The sequence below is a fragment of the Calidris pugnax genome, unplaced genomic scaffold, assembly GCF_001431845.1.
Source record: "Calidris pugnax isolate Ruff unplaced genomic scaffold, ASM143184v1 scaffold349, whole genome shotgun sequence".
In the NCBI taxonomy this organism is placed as follows: Eukaryota; Metazoa; Chordata; class Aves; order Charadriiformes; family Scolopacidae; genus Calidris; species Calidris pugnax.
In genome coordinates, this window is record NW_015091088.1 from 1,465,964 (window position 1) to 1,485,634 (window position 19,671).

Below are 19,671 nucleotides of genomic sequence, written 5' to 3' on the forward strand. Positions count from 1 at the left end.
CCATTTCGGGGGTGCGACCCTTCTTCCTCATTCCTTCCCTCAGCAGCGCGGGGCCTGCCCGGGGCTCTCCGCGAGCTCCAGCGGAGCGGTTAGAGGCGGTTAAACCCCCGCTGCAGGGCGGGGAAGGCCCTTGACGCCTGAAGGAGGAGGAGTGTGTGGAGGAGGACAACACGACTGAAGGGGGGACGACACGACTGAAGGAGGGACGAGGCCGCAGCTTAACGGCCGGCCCCCAGCGGCCACCGCCCCGCCCGTCGCGGCTGTGACGCCAGCGCCGCGCGCCGCCCTGCCGGAGTTGGCGCGAAGGCGGGGGGGCGGGTGGCATGGAGGCGTCCCGCTAGGCCAGATAAACCTCCGCCATGGTGAGTGCCCCGCAACGCAACGCGGTTCTTCCCCGGGGGGAGGGAAGCGTCCCGCAGCCCCACGGCCGTTGGGCCCGGGCCCTGAGGGGGGCCGTGGCGGGAGCGGCGTGAGGCGGCGGGGGAGAGGCGTTCCTCACGCGCTTCCCGCCGCTCTGAGGGGCCGCCGAGGCCCGGCTCCCCCGGGGTGCCAGGGAAATAAACCCCCGGCCGAGGAAGGCGCCCACGGTTGTGGCCTTGCCCCGAGGGGGAAGGGTCTGAGGCCGCTCCGGCCGCCCTCCCGAGAACGGGCGGTGGATCAGGGGCTGACCGGGGGCTTGTCCGGGCTGGGGGAGGGGGGAGGCGGTCGGGCCGGCCTCTCTCTCTGAAGGCAGCCTGCCGAAGTTTTAACTCGGCCTTTGATTTCAGTAAGAACACACGGCGAGGGTGTTTCTGCTGCCGAATTGGCCGCTGTGCTATATTTGCAGAAAACCAGTTTTAAATGGGGAAGAAAACCCCTCCAACTTAAAAAAGTTTGGAAGTAGGCCCTTGATTGTAAATAAGGAAGGAAACAATCCTAAACAGGGTGTAAAGAGTTTGTAAATGTGTATCCATACATGTTCGTGTGTATGGGTGGTGCTCACTGCTGCAGCCATGATAAGGTGGTGTCCCCTCTTCACCTCTGCACAGGTGAAGCTGCTTATGCTCAGGTGGAGTCTCTGTGCAGGTGTTTCACTGGCTTAATTACAAACCACATTCAAAGCCAGTTAGGTTCAGCTTTGGTTTTGGACTCTCCAGCCTGGTTTGTATCTTACACCTGATGCTCAGTGATGATGGTCAATACAGTCTGAGTCTTTTCACAGCACTGACAGAGGTCTGCCAGCACTAACAAACCTGAAACTCTTAAACTGTGATATTTTCATATTATGTTGGGGGTGGCTGATGGCTTTAAATTGATGTATGATGTTAAATTGATGTCTGCCTCTCCTGTTCCCTGCCACCACCTCCTCAGAAAACTGGCCTTACTGGAAGACTTGCTTCCTCCTTTCCCCACCTTCCTGGGACAAAGGCTTTCTGGACAAGTCTGCCTCTCCTGTTCCCTGCCACCACCTCCTCAGAAAACTGGCCTTACTGGAAGACTTGCTTCCTCCTTTCCCCACCTTCCTGGGACAAAGGCTTTCTCCCCCTATGTAGCATCCTACTGAATGTCACACGTCTCACAACATCTGGCAGTGTGGTAGAAGGAAGGGAGACAACCATCGCATTGGGGAGAGGGATGAGTTACCTCAGCCCATTCCCTTTTCAGTGCTGAAGAGGCTGAACAGCCATCACAGCTGCAGCTGCAGAGACAGAGGTGAAAATACAGTCATATTAGTAACCCTGTAGCCTGATTTGTGTGTGCAGTGACAGCACAAGCATGTTGGAATTCAGTGCCATAACCTTACAAACAGACTTGTTTGTCACGTAGCCCCCCTTGGGTTGGTTCTGCAGCATCTTCTCAGTTGTACTGAACTGGTGTGTGTAGAGTTACACAATTAACTGATTTGTCTTAGAAGAGATGTATTTTTTTACCCAGGTTAGTGGCCTGACCCAGTTCCCAAGCAGAGAGAGCTATCCGGTTCAACTGAGGGAATAAATGACTGGGAGGAGGGGCTATTTGAGCTGCCTCTAGCTGAGAGAGTCACTCACACAGGCAGAGCTGTAGCATCAGCTGGTGTGGACTTAGAACTGGGATCCTGCTTAAAAAATACTGTATATTACCTGTGCTCCGGTTGCCACTATTAGTAAACATTAAATACAGTTATCCAGGCAGGTGTGACTGGTTTCACTGAAGTGATGCTATAAATTTGATTTTAGTTAGTGCAATTTTTCTGGATGTCAGAGCTGATGTTTGCACAAAGGTTGCACTGAAATAGGCAGACTGTAAATAGGAATCTTTTGATGCAGGGCCCAACATTTCAGAATACCTGAAATAAGGTGCATTACTTTGTATTGCAGTCATTGAGCTAGGTTGGTGGAATTCAGTTTTCTATCTTGTATTGTAATTTGAGGTGCAAACTGAATTATATAATGTTATTTTGGAAAATATTTTGCCTTACTCAACTCTAGTCTTCTAAAAACACTGGGCCTATTATGGTTTGGTTGGGATGGTTCTTTCATCAAAGTGCTGGAGTAGTTGATCTTTGGTTTAGGATGCTTTTGAAACACAGGAAAAAACCAGCATGGAGTATTTATGAATTTTATAACTGACTTTTTTGATCTGGGTTTTTACTAAGGTCTTGACAAACTTTTCGAGTCACCAGTCTTTGTCCTACCTAACAAATCAGTTTCATTTTCTATTCCTGTTCTTTCTCCTCAGTAAAACAGACAGGTACAAATCTCTCAAAAGAAAACTTGCAACCTGACACGATTAATTGTTATGGTCTACTATTACTGCATAAGATGGAGGAATTGCAGCAGTAGTCAAAGCTGGCAAGAGCTAGACAGCGCAGCCGTTACTGAGATTGTACGGTTGCTAAGACAGCTGAGCAGGAAGCAGTGCACCCAAACACAGCTTTTTGGGCTGTTTGGATGCTATGCATCAATTACTCCCCTAATTTAGTGAGAGCGATGAGAAATTCTTACATAGTTCCACCTATTGTGGAACTGCTCGAAGTTACACATCACCCTGGGGAGCTACACTAGTACAGCCTCGCCTCTTCAATTTTAGTCTTCTGGGCAAGGGATAGCCATCTCTAGGATAACCCAAGGCTGAGGACTCCTGTGGTATTTTGGGGAACGTCCTGGAAGGAAAGTTGCCAGTTACGTTGGTACATGCCCTTCCTCATTTGAATGAGCTCAGAGAAAAGCTGAACGTGCAGAGTTTTGCCACCTGGTCAACTCATATATACACATGGCATGATATTCCGATAAGGTGGTCAGTTAGAGTATGTTAAATAGATAAGCCCAGAATGGAGGCAAGCGATACCGTCTGGGATAGGATCTTCCAAAGAGCAGGATAGCTGAAGGAGGATTTATAACTCTGAAGAAGGTTGTACATACATGTCTGTTTTCCTTTGTCACTTAGGGCTGTGTTATTTAGTCACTCAGAAGTATGTGGTCACTATGGGAAATTAAAATTTACTGCCCAAATACAAACTTTTATTCAGAAACCTCTAGGTGGCTTGTGTGCTTTGGCATACACAGTATTTTCTGAAGAAGTCAATGCAGGCATGTAACAATAAAATAAAAGGAAAAAGCTGCCTTGAGGACTGAAGCGCAGTTTGTCAAGGAAATAGAATGTGTTGTGTAGGGAGGCAGTTTTGGAATATGTAGCTGCTGTATCATCACAGTACTCTCGAAGTAAAAATAGTATTTGTATGGATAGTGCTTTCGTAATAAACAGATAGAAGATGCTGCTTTGAATAAAAAAAAAATAAAATTATTTATTCTCATTTGACCTGTTAATCTGATGAAATGCTACCTGCATTATAAAAGATAGTAGCAGTTGACTGTCAGGCATTTATTTTAGTTGTTTATGAAGTGATTTAGGGGAAAATAGCTTGTTAATCTGACCCTGAGTAGATACTATTTTTTTAAAAGTTTGAAGTGGCAGTTTAGGTCTTCTTCATAACACGTTAAACGTAGCAGGGCTTATAGCTGTGGCATTCCTTTTGTGAATTAAAAGTGTTTATGAAGAGTTAACTTGATCATGAGAATTGATGAGGCAGAAAATAATAATTTACATGTTATAATTTGGGCCTTAGCAGTTCAGGAACTGTGATATTAAAATAGTGGAAGAAGCTGGGGCAGACAGGTTAATTTCATATATTTTCGTTATTAAGTTTGTATTTCATAAAGCAAGAGATGATGGCACTTCCTTTTATATGTCCCTTAAAAACATAATCTAATATTATTGCATGTGGTGTTTACAGAAGCAGCTCATTTACTAGTTAACAGTTTCTGGCTTAAATACTAGAATGAAGTGTTATTATTGATCTAAAATTAATTATTCTCCAAATATTTTAAGTCTAAAAGTAACAACTATGAAAAATGAAAACAAAACTTTAATGTCACTTTATTTTGCAGTGTTGTACTAAGCATGTAAATTATTTTATTACATAAAAGATCTATTGAGACTTGAAATCAATTTTTCTGTTGCCTATGTTACCTTAAGCCTAAAAAAAAGTCAGTAATAATGATTGAGTGATTGATTGAGTCCCCAGATCTACTTCAAGACTTTTTAAATAGACACTGTCTTCAAACCTGTTAGCTATAGGTTTTGGCAGGCAATATTTCAGAGCTTATATAGTACTGCATTTGTATTGTAGGAGTAGATGTAAAATAGCAGTGTTGAGAATTGATGCCTTGAGGCATGAATTCCATAGAAGGAAATTTGTGAAGTCTCACTGGGGAAGAATGCTTCCCAGTCTGCCATTGGCTGTTTGCTGAATCCATGTTATTATCTGCAGGTAACACATAAAGAGTCTGAATTTTTACAGGCATCAACACGTCCGATTCTAGAAAATTGTTTTAAGCTAAATATACTAAATAAGTCTATATGTGTCCCATGTTTTGTGTGTGCTTTCAAATTACATATTCCATTGATTTTAAGCCCTATAGGCTCTGATAATCCATATCCAAACTGCCAGGGAACTGAGCGGTAGAAGAAAAGGAGCCTGAATACCCTTTCTTTCCATCAGACTTTTAGGGAGATTTCTTAAGAATTTACTACTTTTACTTGTAGTCCCCTATAACAATCAGAAAGAACCCTGACGAGGTCCATGATGGGGAATAACTATCAGCTGGGTAGGAGCCACACCCGTGACCTGCTATATATTTGGGCCATATGAGGCATTTTCTTTCTCTAAAATGGCAGCTGCCCCTGGAGGTAGTCACACCAAAAAGGTACACGTTTTTTCGATGTCTTTTTAATAAAACTGAAATGCTAGTTTTTTCCAACGTAAGTTAGATTTGGATTTGTTGGTACAATAGTGCTTTTTTAAAACTGAAGCTTCAGCTGATGATTTTATGTATTTAGAGAGCTTTTTATGGTTCTAGTGCGGTCAGATAATACGGTTACAGAATAGACATTTTGGAGCTCTTTGTATTAAGCTTTTTCTCTTTGTTTCAATCTTAATCTGTCTCTGGCTGACTTTTTATTAGTGAGATAAGAGTTATTTTCCTAAATTTATGAGAAGGTGGAGAGTGCAGCCTGTCCCAGTACTTGACTGCTTTCTAGCTCTTGGTGCTTTTCTGTTTGTCTACATTGGACACTACTTCATAGCTGAGTTAATCACTTTAACTACAGAAATACTCTGGGCTAGGTTTGTGATGATTAATTGGGTAAAAAAGAATTCTAATTAGACATTTGTCTTAAGTCGCTGTGTTTTATTGCTAGTGGAAGTTTGTTCTGAAGTGTGCATTGCTGAAGGTGTCCAACTAAGGGAGAAATAAACTTTTTTTTCATGATTCAAAGACAAGAGAAAGCCGGTGCAGTGTCTGAGCAGCTATGTTTATCTAACTGGGCTTTGTTTTCTCAGTTGTAAACAAAATTTGTAGAGCAACGAATACTGTAACAGAGGAGGTCCTGAGAAAGTAATTTAAGTGTATTGCTGTTTTGTGGTGTGAAACTTCTAAGAGCTATCTGTGTTTAAAAATTTATACATCTGTTTTCCCTTCTACTAGGATATCCGGAAATTCTTTGGCGTTGTACCTCCTGGGAAGCGACAAGAATGTGAGACTGTGAAAAAGAGTGAAAAAATTAAAAATGGTGAAGGACCCTCAAGTGGGAAGAAAAAGGGAAAGGAGGCAAAGGTTTGCTTTTCTTATTTGATGTAGGATTGCTTGTATCTCTGGCGTTTTTTTTAAAATCATAGTCCTTCTTGTATACTCAAAAACCAGGCTATATGTCAGTTGTTTTTATAGGCATGGGAGGAAACTACCACTTAATAGCAACTTCTAGCAGCAATATTGTGCCTACAGTGGCACCTAACCACTGTAACTTCTACCTATGCTCCCTGCCCTACAACCCAAATATTTTGAAAATTAGCAATCTATTTGAAGTTATTTTAGCTATGGCCCACATTTCTTTTAAGTAGTTCCGCTTATTTAATTTTTAGTCTCATAGACAAATCATAAAGTTGTCATGCTTTCAAGTAAGGCAAAAGTCTGTGATGTAGGTGCTCTCTGATGAGGTTTTTTAACCCAGTGATTTTTAACCACCTGTGGGGGAAACATTAACATTGCCTTTCTTGGATGTGATGACTTGCGTAAATCTGCTGCAAAGGCCAAATTCTGTAAAATGATGGATTAAAATTAGATTGGGCTTTGATCTTAGAGGACTTTTTATGTTAATCATCTGAACTGGTATAAAAAAAAGAAAGGAGTGGCTAAAACGGACTTCAAAATCACTTAGAGGATGGAAAAATTTCTAACAGGATGGAGTGTTTAATGTGAAGCATCACAATGAATAAGTAATATGTTATTTAAAAAAATATTTTGGCTGTATGATTTCATTATCTCAATGTGAAAGTAAGGAACTGTTCTGTAGAACTAAAAGACACAGCAATTGTCTTACATTTTTACTTTTCAATTCTCCAATTATGTAGATAATTTAGCAAGTTTCAGATTAGAATTGAATGTGGATTATAAAGCACGTACAGTTATGTTTATCTAGAATTTTTTTTTTTTTGAAGCATTTACAGCTGTGCATGACTACAAAAGAAGTGTAGTTGGTAGTTGGGTAGGCCCAGGAAACTTGCTAGCTGTGCAGCTTGTGATTTTTCTAAATATCTAAAACTTGGCAGTGTTTTTAAAAAAGTAAAATTCCTTCAGACAGTTTAATACTTGGTGCTGCTAGATAGGACATGTTTGTGGACTCTGATTGTTGGTGTAATCTGTTACGGTAATTGCACGGCTTAACGAGTGAGAGGAGAAGCTGCAAGCAGCCAGGACGCTGAACAGGAAATCAGTCTGGCTTCAACTGTTGTGTATGCTTTTTTTCCTTTTTCAATTGGCAATATTTTACTCTGAAGTTGTGTCTCATTCTGGTGGTTACAGCAGAGCCGTATCCAGAATAGAACCAAAAGTGAAAGCTGAATTCTGTACAAGTAATTTATTGGCTTGTGTGACCTCTGTTTATGGTGGGACCATGCAATTTCTTTTTTGGATTAAAGGTTGGAAGTGCTCAAAAATCTGTTTGATTTACTTTAATTGGCATTAAACTTGAATATTTATTTGCAACGTAATCATCTATGGTTTGCTTGGAGCATGTTTTGCTTTACTGTTGCAGTTTCTTCATTATTTCCTCTGCCCTGCACTTTTCCCCATCCCACCCATGAGTTAGCACAAGACTGTTCATAAATGTAGTATTGGGAAATAAATAATTTTTGTTAGAATTTGTTGGAAACTTGTAAATTTGAATGTGTAACTGAGTAAAAGCTGGAAGGACCTGTTTACTGGTTGAACTAATGGACTGTTACTCTTAGGTGAATAATTCACCCAGTGAAGATGATTCCAAACAAAAGCGGACTCACAAGAAAAAAAGAATAATCTACGATTCAGGTAGTGTTCACAGTTGATTCTGAATACTCCTTTGTATCTTTTGCATCAGCCTTCAGGGTCAATTAGGTAAATGGTGCATCCGAAAGAAAGTTGTGCTTTGTTTTTTTTAGTAAATGCAATTAAAAACATTTTCCACAGTAATTATTGCTGGATTTCTAAATATAATAATAAGAGTGCAGTGTGTAATACACAGTGCAAAGTAACAAAACCTCTGTTTAAAAAAAAAAAAAATCAAACCAACAGCAAACACTCCTCCTACCCCCAAAACAGAAGTTCAGGTAGTAAATTCCATCAAAACTCTAGAACTTTTTTTTTTTCTTGTTATGAAGATGTATGTAAGTTGTGGGGAGTTCTAGGTTTCCTGTTCCGTTAGGGATAAATACCATCCTACGCTGGGTACGGGAGGGTGATCATATAGTGTAATTTCACATTTCTGCACATTGCATGAACATAATATAGGAGATTGATTTAAAAGGCTAACTTGTGTTTCCATATGTGCCTTTCTGTACTAAAAAAATCCAGTAAATGCTCACCCCACCATTTTAAATTTACAGTATGGAACACAGAATATGATTTAAATCACTACTATCACATTCTAAAAATATTTTTTTGAATATTAGAATACAGGAAGCCCCTCTTATAGCCCTTATATCTTAAAAAAAACCCCAAACCAAACAAGAAAAAGCAATCCTCCCAACTAGAAAAACCTAAACCCTTGCCTGTTATGTTAAATTAGTTCAACTTAAAAGCTTGACATTTCTAGTTTAATCTGTCTGAGCTGTTACGTCATTTAATCCTTCTCTGATTGGATTCTGAATCTTGAATATTTGTTGTGAAACTGTAGAAGAGGTTTCAGGAGCTTCTACAATTTTTCAGTAGACTCCTACTGAAGAGTTCAGCTTGAATTTTTAGGAGTGGTCTTCTTAACAATAGAAGACTGAACTGTAGGAGAAAAATGATCACACAGACATCTGTCAGAATAATGCTATTGCATAGAGACAAATGTGTTCTTCAGTTCAGCTGTTCTATAAACAGTTCCTGCTTAGCAGTGAGGAACAGAAGCAGAAATATTTCTGCATTAACAGGCAGAGTACCAAAGTAATATATAATTCAACTCCTAAAGTGCTGATGCTGTCTGGAGATTTTGCAAATCCTAGCCCATTAGTAGTAGGACAGGAATAGAGAAATAGAGCTCTATTTTTTTTATTTTTTTTTGGGCAGATGGATGCTCAAGTCAATTGACCACAGCCACTTTTTTGTTTATTTTTTTTAATAATTACAATATATATTAGTGTTTATCACGGTAAGAGGCTCGGAAGGGTAGTCCTCTGTTATCCTTGCTAGTTGTCTCTGCTTCTTCAGTTTATCGTGCTTGCTCATTTGGATGTTGGGATACATAATCCACAGGGGTGTAAGTTTGTCATATTGACAACTTTTGGGATATGGAGACTGGTTGGTGAGGTGAGTGGCAGTCTACCAGTGTCCTGAAAAATCAGAGTGCAACCTCAGTTAGCTATTTTAGCCTGTTGTTAGCTTTTGGAATAGATGTCATGGAATACACCAGCATAACATAATATAATGCCATACAAATCAGTTTGATTAGGCTAATGAATCTTATGTTCAAAGCTTGTGGTGGTTTTTGGTTTGGGGTTTTTTGGTGGTGGTGTGTTTTTTTTTTTTTTTTTTTAGCAACCTCAGTTAGCTATTTTAGCCTGTTGTTAGCTTTTGGAATAGATGTCATGGAATACACCAGCATAACATAATATAATGCCATACAAATCAGTTTGATTAGGCTAATGAATCTTATGTTCAAAGCTTGTGGTGGTTTTTGGTTTGGGGTTTTTTGGTGGTGGTGTGGTTTTTTTTTTTTTTTTAGTAACCTTGTATGGTGCTCTGACAGTTGCATTCCTTTTTGGAAAGGTTTTTCTATATAGTCTTAGCAGTTCTTGGAATAAGTAACAAAAAATATTTCGTTTGTTATATAAACAAAACCCACTGTCTAGACTGAGTTCTGACCAAATTTTCATTTAGTCATGTATATGCTGGAATAAACAATGGCTAGGCTGTTAGCTGATGGAGAAAAAGGAAGCTGTGCTCTGACATTCCATGTGATATCTTTTTCTCAAATATATGTGAACACGTTAACTGATGTTACGTGATCTATTACTTAAAGCCTGTGTGTATGTGGAGGAACTCTACATTTATGTTGTGGTCAAAATACAGATTCAGAAGAGGAGGTGCAGCCAGTGAAAAAATCCAAGAAGCCATCTGAGAACAAAGCAGCTGCTTCAAAACTTGGTAAAGTTGTAAAGCGGGATCCTGTTGTTTATATTTCAGAGACAGGTAATGGAAGAAATATATTATTATATTTTCAGTTGTAGTGGGGTGGATTATGTTACAAATGGGATGGATTGTTTGACTGATACGCTCTTAAATATGACCATAAAACCTAATGTTGAGGAAGACAAGTTATGTTCTCCTTAAACAAGCTGACCAAAAGCACTTCAAAAGTTTAACCTCAAGTGTTGTTGGGTTAGGAGCAGGGTAAAAATGAGGTGATGTTGGGTAGTGGCTTAGTTTGATTTAAATAGGCGTACAATTTCGTAAGCTAACACTTTGCTGCTTAAGAGTGTTCCATCCCTTCCAACCTAGACAATCTGTGATTCTAAGTATTTTTAATACAGTTAAACTGCGTACTAGCACACTTTGTGAAGTGGCTGCTGGTTACCATAAATAGCTTTGAAAACCTGGATTTTCATTTTACTTGATACATGGCTTCCCACGTCTTTAATATCTGCCTAACATGTTGGTGACTGCAGAAGTTCTTGGGTTTTGTGTTTTACTTCCTTATCAACACAAGCGTTGGTTTGGGGTTTTTTTGTATATACCATGCTATACTGTACTTCTCAGTCTTGGATTTTAGAATTCTAGAGCTGTATTTGCTCTTGGGTAAAGGAGTGAGTGTGATTAACCGGTCCTGATCATTTTTAGGTCTCCTTTAGCCTTCTGAAAGAACTGTGATGGTGATGAGCTGCTCAGTTCTCAGCAGAGTTTTTGGTTAGATTTAGTTTCTTCTTTAGAAATCATGTAGTTAAATTAAAAAGACAATCTTAATGCAAGCTGTAAGTACCATTCAGCTGAACAGATAAGGGCAAATTCTGTCAGTTTAATTGAAGAGTCTTATGTGTTAATTCATTTTCACTGTTTGCATGGTTGTTGTTCCTTAGTACAGCTTTCAGTGTTGCTTTTTGTGTGATTCTTGACCTTGGTGCTCTCAAGAGGAATTTGACTGTAAACTGGCAGGAGGTGTTTGACTACTGTTACGGAAGTTTCATCCTGCAGAATTATCGTTAAATATGCTTCCTTCCCAGCTCCAAACCAAAAAATGTTACAGTGATTTTTTTTCTGCCGCCCCCACTCTCCCTTCCCTCCGTGTTCTGAATTCTGTCATGAGGCAGTTTTGTTTCTAATTACTTGCTTCATATTGTGCATTCTCCTATACTAAATTTGAGGTGTTATGGAAAAGTTTCAGTGGTATTAGCCGCTATTTTTTGATAGGTGAACACCAGTTTAAGTAGACTCAGTCTTATTTAAGAATCATGCCTCCTTACAGGTATGCTGCCAGCATAAAGGAAAATACATTTTTACAAAATTTACAAAGTCTGAGTATCTGTGGAAGAAAATTGACAGAGCTTCTAGTATTTAGCTTAATATTTCAGCACTTCTTGAAGATGGACTTTAACACATTTTTTCTTGGCATCTGAGAACAGTTGGCTGAATGTGTATGCATGTGCTTTTCTTTTTAAATGGAGTTAGGTAGTTTTTTTTAAATAGATTTGAAATACATGGGAGTGCTTGCAATTTCAGGGCTGCTTTTAGTACTGGTTGTTCTCTTACTCCATCTACACTAAGAGATCTGTTGGCACTTCAGCAAAGATGAAGACTATATGTGGACAGAAAGGATTCACTTATTAGGATTCTGATGATAAGATAAATTTGATTCCTGACTTACTGAATGGCATAAATCAAAAGCATCTTAAATTTGACTCACTTTGTTTGATAAATTCGAAGCTTTTTGAATGGTCTGCTGTTCAGAACTGATAGCTTCCCAACCTAAATCTCTTGTCATGTTGGGTTTGTTCTTTTCTGATTTGCTTTTCAAACATCAGGCTCTCTTTCTGCACTGGACCTATTGCTATTTCAATTGATTTGTTCTAATGCAGATAAACTTAGGTATTTTGATGTTGGATACAGGTTACTGTGCTCTGATCACCTGTGCAACACAAGCTGTAGAATTGCCTGAGAGCTGATCTCGGTCACAAAGCTGTTTCTTACAATTTGTGATGCAGCTCTGTCTACGTACTATCACTTAAAGTGAGAAAGGTTTAGTCTTTTTGTCAGTTGTGCTGTGGTTAGATGTACTCACAACATCTGGTCCAAGTTCAGCTGAGGCTGTAACTATCAGCTCAGCTCCTGGAATAGAGTTCCTCACTAGCAACAGGACTTGCCTTGTGTGGATTCTTAGAAACTGTGATAAAATTTACAGGCTTGAATCCAAATCTATTTTGATAAAACGTGTTTTTTAAGTGTTAGAATTCCAGGAGTTCTTCTGTGATCCCTCTTTGAGTTTTAGCATACATATGTGGAAGAGTGGACAGAGTCCCTGAGTATAGCATTTTTTTGGTAAGGTCATCACTGAACATAAACAATGCCTCCCTATAATTAATCACGTGTTTTTAAAACAAAGATGGATTGTTTGCTGCTCCAATTAGAAGTGTGGCTCAGCTGGCTTTTTTCTATGCTTTTTCTATGCTTTTCTATGCTTTCTTCCTCCTCGGGCTATTTTCAAGAGTCACAGTTTTTAAAAATGGATTGAGCTTATTTTACTTGTCCTGGATATTTGACCTGGTGTTTAGCTGTACTCTGTTGCTTATTTGAATAAGTTCAATTTTCCAAAGTATCCTGAACAATTTATTTATCTTGTTTGTCTTTTTACTCAAAACGTTGTTTCCTTTGACAGTTCTGCCAGTAACTCTTTACTAATTAAAAATGCTCTTTAATAGCATTGATCCCAGAGTAAATAAATGATCAGATTCCTAGGGAATAAACAGTACATATTTAGGTTCATTATGCAATTCAAGGTGGTGTAATCAAGTTTTTTGGCATAGGGATACCATGGGAACACTGGTCAAGGTTATTGGTGAAATCCCTGAAAACCACAGCTCAAGGTTACTCTTATCTAAAGAGTCTTAAGTACGCACACGGTTGACTTAATAGTCTACGACTAAAACAATGCCTTTATAACCTTGAGACTTAGTGCTTGAATTTTGTTTATATTTAATCTGTATAAATTGTTTCTTCAGCTTAATGGAGCTGTCAGGCTGAGTGTGTTTTAATGGTATTGATACAGCTATTGGCTTGAGATAAACATGTTTTACAAGAATAGGAGTATAGAAATAGTAGATAGAAGACATCCTAATGAAACTTGTAGGCATTTGTCCTTTTCTTGATTTTAGTGTTATGCAGCTGAAAAAATCAAGATGTTTGTTGACTTGTTCAAAAGTCAGAATCTCATTCTCAAGGGCTCTGTCTGTGGCAACATGTTTGAAAAGGGTCTTGGCATCAAGTAGTCAGTAGAAGCTTGGTAGCTAAATTGGCTCAACCTATTTTTCAGTTTCATTTGAAACTTTCTTCCTGTTTTCAGAATTTCTTTTCAGCTCTTCTATGTAACTATGTGGCGTACAGCTTTCTTGAAAAATGTTGGGGGAATTAACTTTTTGGTTTGTATAAGAGTGGATTGTTGAGATTATTGTTTTGCTATTGTTTCTAATTAGCTTGTGAAGTTGCCTTTTTTTTTCCAAAAAGGTAAAAACGTAAAGCAAGAATAGTTACTCATTGTGAATCTATATGAAATACTTTACTATTATTGAATCAAATTTAATTTAAATAAATACTGATGGCCAAAGGTAAAGTGACATTATTAGAGCCAGTAGCAAGCAGAAAAAAGAGCCTTTTTTTGGTGATAGAACAGCCTTAGTGGATTGGGCAAAAATCCAAATGTTTGTTGTACTTGTTAAAATAACACTTTGTTTGACTGCTGAATGCAGTATGGAACCTTGAGCTTTGTTTGTAGAAGATGACCTGTTATTATGATGTGTTGAACCTCATCTGGTTTCATCACAGGTAGTTTATCTGCCAGGAATTGTGACTTTATTTTTCATGAATACTTAATCCTACGCATACATCTTGTATGATATATGTGAACATAATCAAATTATGCATATGCAGCAGTCGCCTTCATCACTTGAATGTTGCAAAATGTAAGTTTAAAATAAAAAAAAAACAACCACATGTTCTAGTGGTAGGCTGAATTATTTATAAAGCTAGAAAAAACAAAGTGGTAGAAGCTGAGTAGCTTTGTAGGTTACTGGAAAACTGTTCCTTGAGAGCTTAGAAGATAGGACAAGAAGCATAGCCTGTGAATGCGTGTGCTGAATATAGACTCTTTTAATATAGAGAATATTGGGGGTGTGGGGAAACAAACAAAAAACCACAGGAAAAAAAAAATCACTTAAATGCCAGTACTGGTGGCCAAAAAAATATCCCTACATCCAAAGAGTGGTTCGAACGAGCAGCAGATTGTTAGTGAATAATCAAGTCTTACACTGAAATATTTCATAGGGGAATAAAAAATTGTCACTGTTACTTCCTGGGCATACTAGCATTGTATGTACTTAGGGAAATTGCTATACTTATGTGAAAATGTGTGACGGTGATAAATAGCACTCTATGTACCAGCTTTCCTCTAAAGTGTTTTATGAAAGGTCAGTTGAGACTTAAGTGGTGAGAGGAGTGTTGTATAAACATGGTAAAGGTATGATCATTTCTGCTGGCTTTGACCTGGAGTTGCCTCCCTGAATAGGGGAATAAGTAGAAACCAGAGGCGTGGATAAAGTAAAATGTAATTTTATTCTTAAAGAGGTGAACTTTTTGCTTCTCTCTGCGGAATCTGGGATAACAGCACCATTGAGAAATAAATGTGGTACCTTTGAATAAAAAGATTAATAGGATTCACTTATCAAAAGACATCGTGATTACTCAGGTTTACTTTGTTAGCCTGTATTTCAAACGTGGCAGGACTTGAAATAAACTCGTTACAGTTTAATCTCTATAGCAATTGCTGTTAGGTTTTAATAATAGACATGTTGTTGCACTTATTTTTACAAGCCCATGGTCATCTTTTACTCCTTTCGGAGGTGTGTTAAAGGATGTCCTGGTGCAGCTGCTGGCTGGCTGTGGTGCTGTGCCCTTCACTGGGTATGTTTGGACTGCAAAATGATTGTTCTAATTGTCAATTTATTTTGAGGAAACTTTCTAGAAAAATAGCCTTTCATATGTGCTTCATGCTTGTCCCTTATTTAAAAAATGGCTTCTGTGTGAAAGCTGTTGATTCTGTAGACTGTTTTCAATATTTTAAAACACAAACTATTCTTTAATCTGTTTAGATAAGGAAACGTTTCTCTTCAAGTGGAAATGTTTTTGTGGGTTTTTTGTATTTGTTGTTGCTTTTTTTTTTTAATTAGAACCGCCAGTGTTTGGGTTGTTAGTGTGTATTGATTTTAATGGGAAATGTAATGGCATAAAATACCACTTTCTATTAAAAAACAGCTTTGGATGTGTAGCAGACTGGATGCGTGAGCCTCTTAAATAGGGGCATGGGCAGCTCCATGTGCTGTTACTCTACATTGTATTTTAAGACAAAATGAATAATTTTGCCGTTTAATTTGGATGCCACAGTCGACATTTTTAAATCCCTTTATTTCCCTGGAAAGCAGCACAGAGTGAATTTTTTCCTTTCTGGAAGCTGAATGCAGACATTATCTGATTGCCTTAGTTCTGTGGAGATACCTGTTCTCGTAAGCGTTATGCTCTTCCATGACTGCAAAAAGCATTTTTATTGGGGTTTCTTTCCCTTTAATATTCCTGTTGAATTTTTGCATACTTCTAAGAGTACAATGAAAAAATTCAATGTTCTTGCTGTGTAGTAGCAGTGCGGGCTTGGTTTTCTTTTATTACAGAAATACAGAGAAATATACACACGTTGTAAATATATGCAGTACCTTAAGTTTTTACATTTTGCAGTTCTTGGAACTTAATTGTGTGTCTTCAGTGTTGTGTGCCCAATCTTTGATGTTGTTCATCTTTGTTATTTTCCAACTAAGCCCTGGGGATTTTTCTCACACTGGTACTTTGGCTCCTTGTGCCATCGATGTGCTGAAACACACGGTGTGTTTTGCTGGGTGTTTATGTGTGCATCACAGCAAGGTGACATTAATGGGCCCGATGCTGTAGGTAGTCCAGGGAAGTAGAAACTGAGATCATAAAAGGAAAGCATTTTGAAAAGTACCACGGAAATCGTAGTGTGGGGAACAGCCTTTTTCTTTTCAATCAATCTCTGTTTTCCTTTCCATCTCCAGCATGATTTGTGAACCCAGCTGAAGATAAGATAGATTAATTTTTTAATACTTAGCCAGATTTTAACTTTTTTAGTCCTGGAAGTGCAAATGAGTATTATTTCTTCTGTGCTTTGTGTGCTACATAAGGCAGTATATTTTTAAGGTAGGACCTAAGATTATATAACACAGAATAGTACTTATAATGTTTGGAGTAAAACTTTATAAAACTACTGACTCATGCAGATTATTTCTGTCTACAAAATTGCTATGCCATTAAAAAAACCCAACATACTCTTTACTGCATCAGTAATTCATGTACTGTTATTGTAGGCATTTAAGTGGTATGGATGCAAGTAATTTATTTGCAGATAGATGATTTTTTTTTTTTTTTTTTTTTTTTTTTTTTCTTATGCCAGTTATGGTTGAGAGTTCACATTAACTTATTGGGGTTTTTTTAATGGTATAGGTGTTAGTTGGTGCACCTATAATGTTATAACTTGCTTTGTAATTTTTCAGTAGTTGAGAATGTAAGATATAGGAGATATTTTATTTTTTTTTACAAGTTTCTTGCAAGTTTTTATTTTTCACAAGGCATGTGAAAATGGATGGCAAGTTTTTGCACTTAAGTATATACAGTCTTTTCAGAAGATAAAAAGTAGAATTTCAAAAGTTCTTGCCTTCACGTTGTTTGCTGTAGAGCTTCTCCATTTAATTTTTTTTTTCAATGCTCTCACAGGGGACCTTTGCTTAGAAATACCATAAAGTTTTTTTCATCATTCATTATATTGAATTTGAATAATAAAATTGGGCAGGTGAAGTTCCCTAGTTCCCACTTAGCCGTATGAATTTTCTGTGACTGTAATACTTAATTTTTATTTATTTATTTATAAAGAGCTCAGGTAATCTTCTGAATTAGTTTAAAATGTGAAAGAGGACTTTTTTAAAACTTTGGGTTTTTGTTAGACTAGTTCATTTTGTCTGAAGCAGAACACTGTATCCTAAGTGGCTCAGTAACTTGAGATGCAGCTGGAAAAAATGAACTTGTTTATACTTGCTTGGATTTTTTTCCTGTTTCCTAATTATTTCTTTGGCATTACTGAATATTCCTCTCATGCAGTAAACTTTAGGCAACTAAACCAGGCCATGTAGTTTCATTGCATGGTGAGGATTCAAATCTGCTTTTGTGAAATGGCAAAGCTGCTATGATGGTAAAAGTAACCAGCTTGAGTGAATAAACCTCTGTAGCATAAACTGGAAAGAGTTAATGGACTGATGACTTCAAATTTCATGCCAAGATAATACACACAGCAGTTCCTATGGCAAGCGTGAGCATTTTATTTGGAAGGAGTTGCTGTAACTGATGCTTTTGCAAATGAAGATTGTTTACTTCAGTTTAAATATATTCAGCATTCTTGTATATCTTAATGCTCCCAAAGCTTTTTTCTAAAGGTATTTTTAAAAGATAAATATACATGTTTGACTAAGAATTTTATTTGGTATGTACTGGACAAAAGGGTATCAAAAGGTACATAGTTTGGCACTGAAATATGTAATTACAATTAGACATGGGAGTCATTGCATTGCCATCTTGGATCCCAGAATCTTTTTTCCTCAAAGTGGGAAAATATGACTGAGGCAACTTCTTGAAATTATCTTCGATAGCAAATTTTTTCCAAATTTACATTTGGGGAATCCAAATGTAAATTTGATTTCAGGGGAGTAAAGCTGGAATGGTTCTGATAAGCTTTATATTTTTATAACGGCATGGAACCTTGACATGTCAATGTATGCAAAGTGCTAACAATTGTGGTTTAAAGTGCATGGTTGTAGTACGTCTAAAATCAATTATCTTGCTGAGAAATGACTTAAAAAATCTTAAACGACTGTACAGACCAGTTTTTGGAATGTGGGTGGCAACTACTGTGTTTTTAAATGTGGAGGAAGATAGGGAAAAAAATGCACTTTGCTAGTCACACAGCAGCTGTTCTTTTTGGAGAGTTACAGGGCTTGAATTTGAATAGACTTGCTGGTGTTTTTGAGACGTGGTTGTTATCTTAAAGATAGTCTTCTTAAAGATTTACTTTAAGCAAAAGGTGAATACAAAACTCAGTCCTACCAAGTGTTGAGGCTGTTGAGTATTGACCAATGCATATTTAAAATAATCAAAGCCCAATACAATGACTTCTTTTCATACGTTATTTTCTCCACCCTCAACTTTGGCTTGGACAGCAATACTTACTGCTCTAGACTGTGAGTTCATTAGGACAGGAGCTGTTTTAAGTACTTGTACAGATGTGGTACCATTGAAACTGAAGAATATGCAGAATATTGTCATTTTATACAAGTAATGTAGATTTAATGACTTTTGGGCAGGATATAATCCTGTAGCTCCACGTAGGAATCCTTATGTACTAGTAATTGATGTATAAACATCAATTTAACATACGCTCATCATAATAAATATGAGTTACTTGTAACCTGTAGGTGCCCTGCCTATATTTGGAGTTAGTTTTATAACATCATAGTAAGAGGTTGTCTCTGCCTTAAATATTTTGCATTCTAAATTGGATAGGAACCAGGGAGTTATGCTCTATGCTGTTGAGGAACTCAACAGTTCAGAAATAATAAATGAAGATGAATAAAATACGTTGTTCTGAAGGCTATCTGAGGATCTGTCCCATGCTGCTTGTTGCCGTTGTCCCTTTCTGCAATAGACTGCTCCCTTTTTGGGTTGGCTGGACCTGAACCTTTTAAAATTACCTGAATTTAAACAAATGTTTAGAACAGCTTAGATGATTTTGGTAGAGCTTGGTTAGGGAACAACCACAGATGTTGCTCAGTAATTGAGCCTATTGAGAAAGGGTGAGAGGCAGAGGAAGGACAAACAGTTACAGGTGGGCTGCAGGCGTTTTATTTTTATTAACCTAATTGTGCTACTGCTAGAACAGTATATAAAATGAAAGCCAGATGTGCTTTAATGTCATCAAATAGTTCTTAAAGCCTGTAGGATTTGACAGTTGTTGTTTGTTGCTAGGGAAGTTTGGCCTTGTACACTGCCTGGCATAATAGGTCCCTGCTTCGTGTGTGATGTTTGCATCCAAAATAATTAAAAGCAATCTCCTGGTTATCATGCCTGTCTGTTCCATTAATCACGTGATTGGCTTTCTCTGTCACAACTAATTGGTTCCTGTTTTATGGTTCGTGAAGTCTGTGCCCCCATGAAAAGTTATCTCAACTGTTCACCTAGCAATTGCTATAAGAATGCAATTATTCTACAACTTTTATAAGTTAAAATCCTGAATTTTTCCCTTCCTCTCCCCCCCCCCCCCCCC

At 38.0% G+C, this 19,671-nt stretch overlaps 1 protein-coding gene across 2 annotated transcripts in view; it reads left to right on the forward strand.

Moving 5' to 3' along the window:
• Window positions 1-289: 289 nt before the first annotated feature.
• The window catches only part of RFC1 (replication factor C subunit 1), a 42,246-nt gene continuing 22,864 nt past the window's right edge, over window positions 290-19,671 (forward strand). Inside the window, exons 1-4 of one of the 2 annotated variants that reach the window (XM_014957801.1) lie at window positions 290-362; window positions 6,006-6,134; window positions 7,808-7,883; window positions 10,107-10,226. In XM_014957801.1, the coding sequence (XP_014813287.1) occupies window positions 360-362; window positions 6,006-6,134; window positions 7,808-7,883; window positions 10,107-10,226 (328 nt within the window). In that variant the 5' untranslated portion in view covers window positions 290-359. The remainder of the gene's footprint in view (window positions 363-6,005; window positions 6,135-7,807; window positions 7,884-10,106; window positions 10,227-19,671) is intronic. The other variant, XM_014957802.1, reaches the window with a different exon arrangement.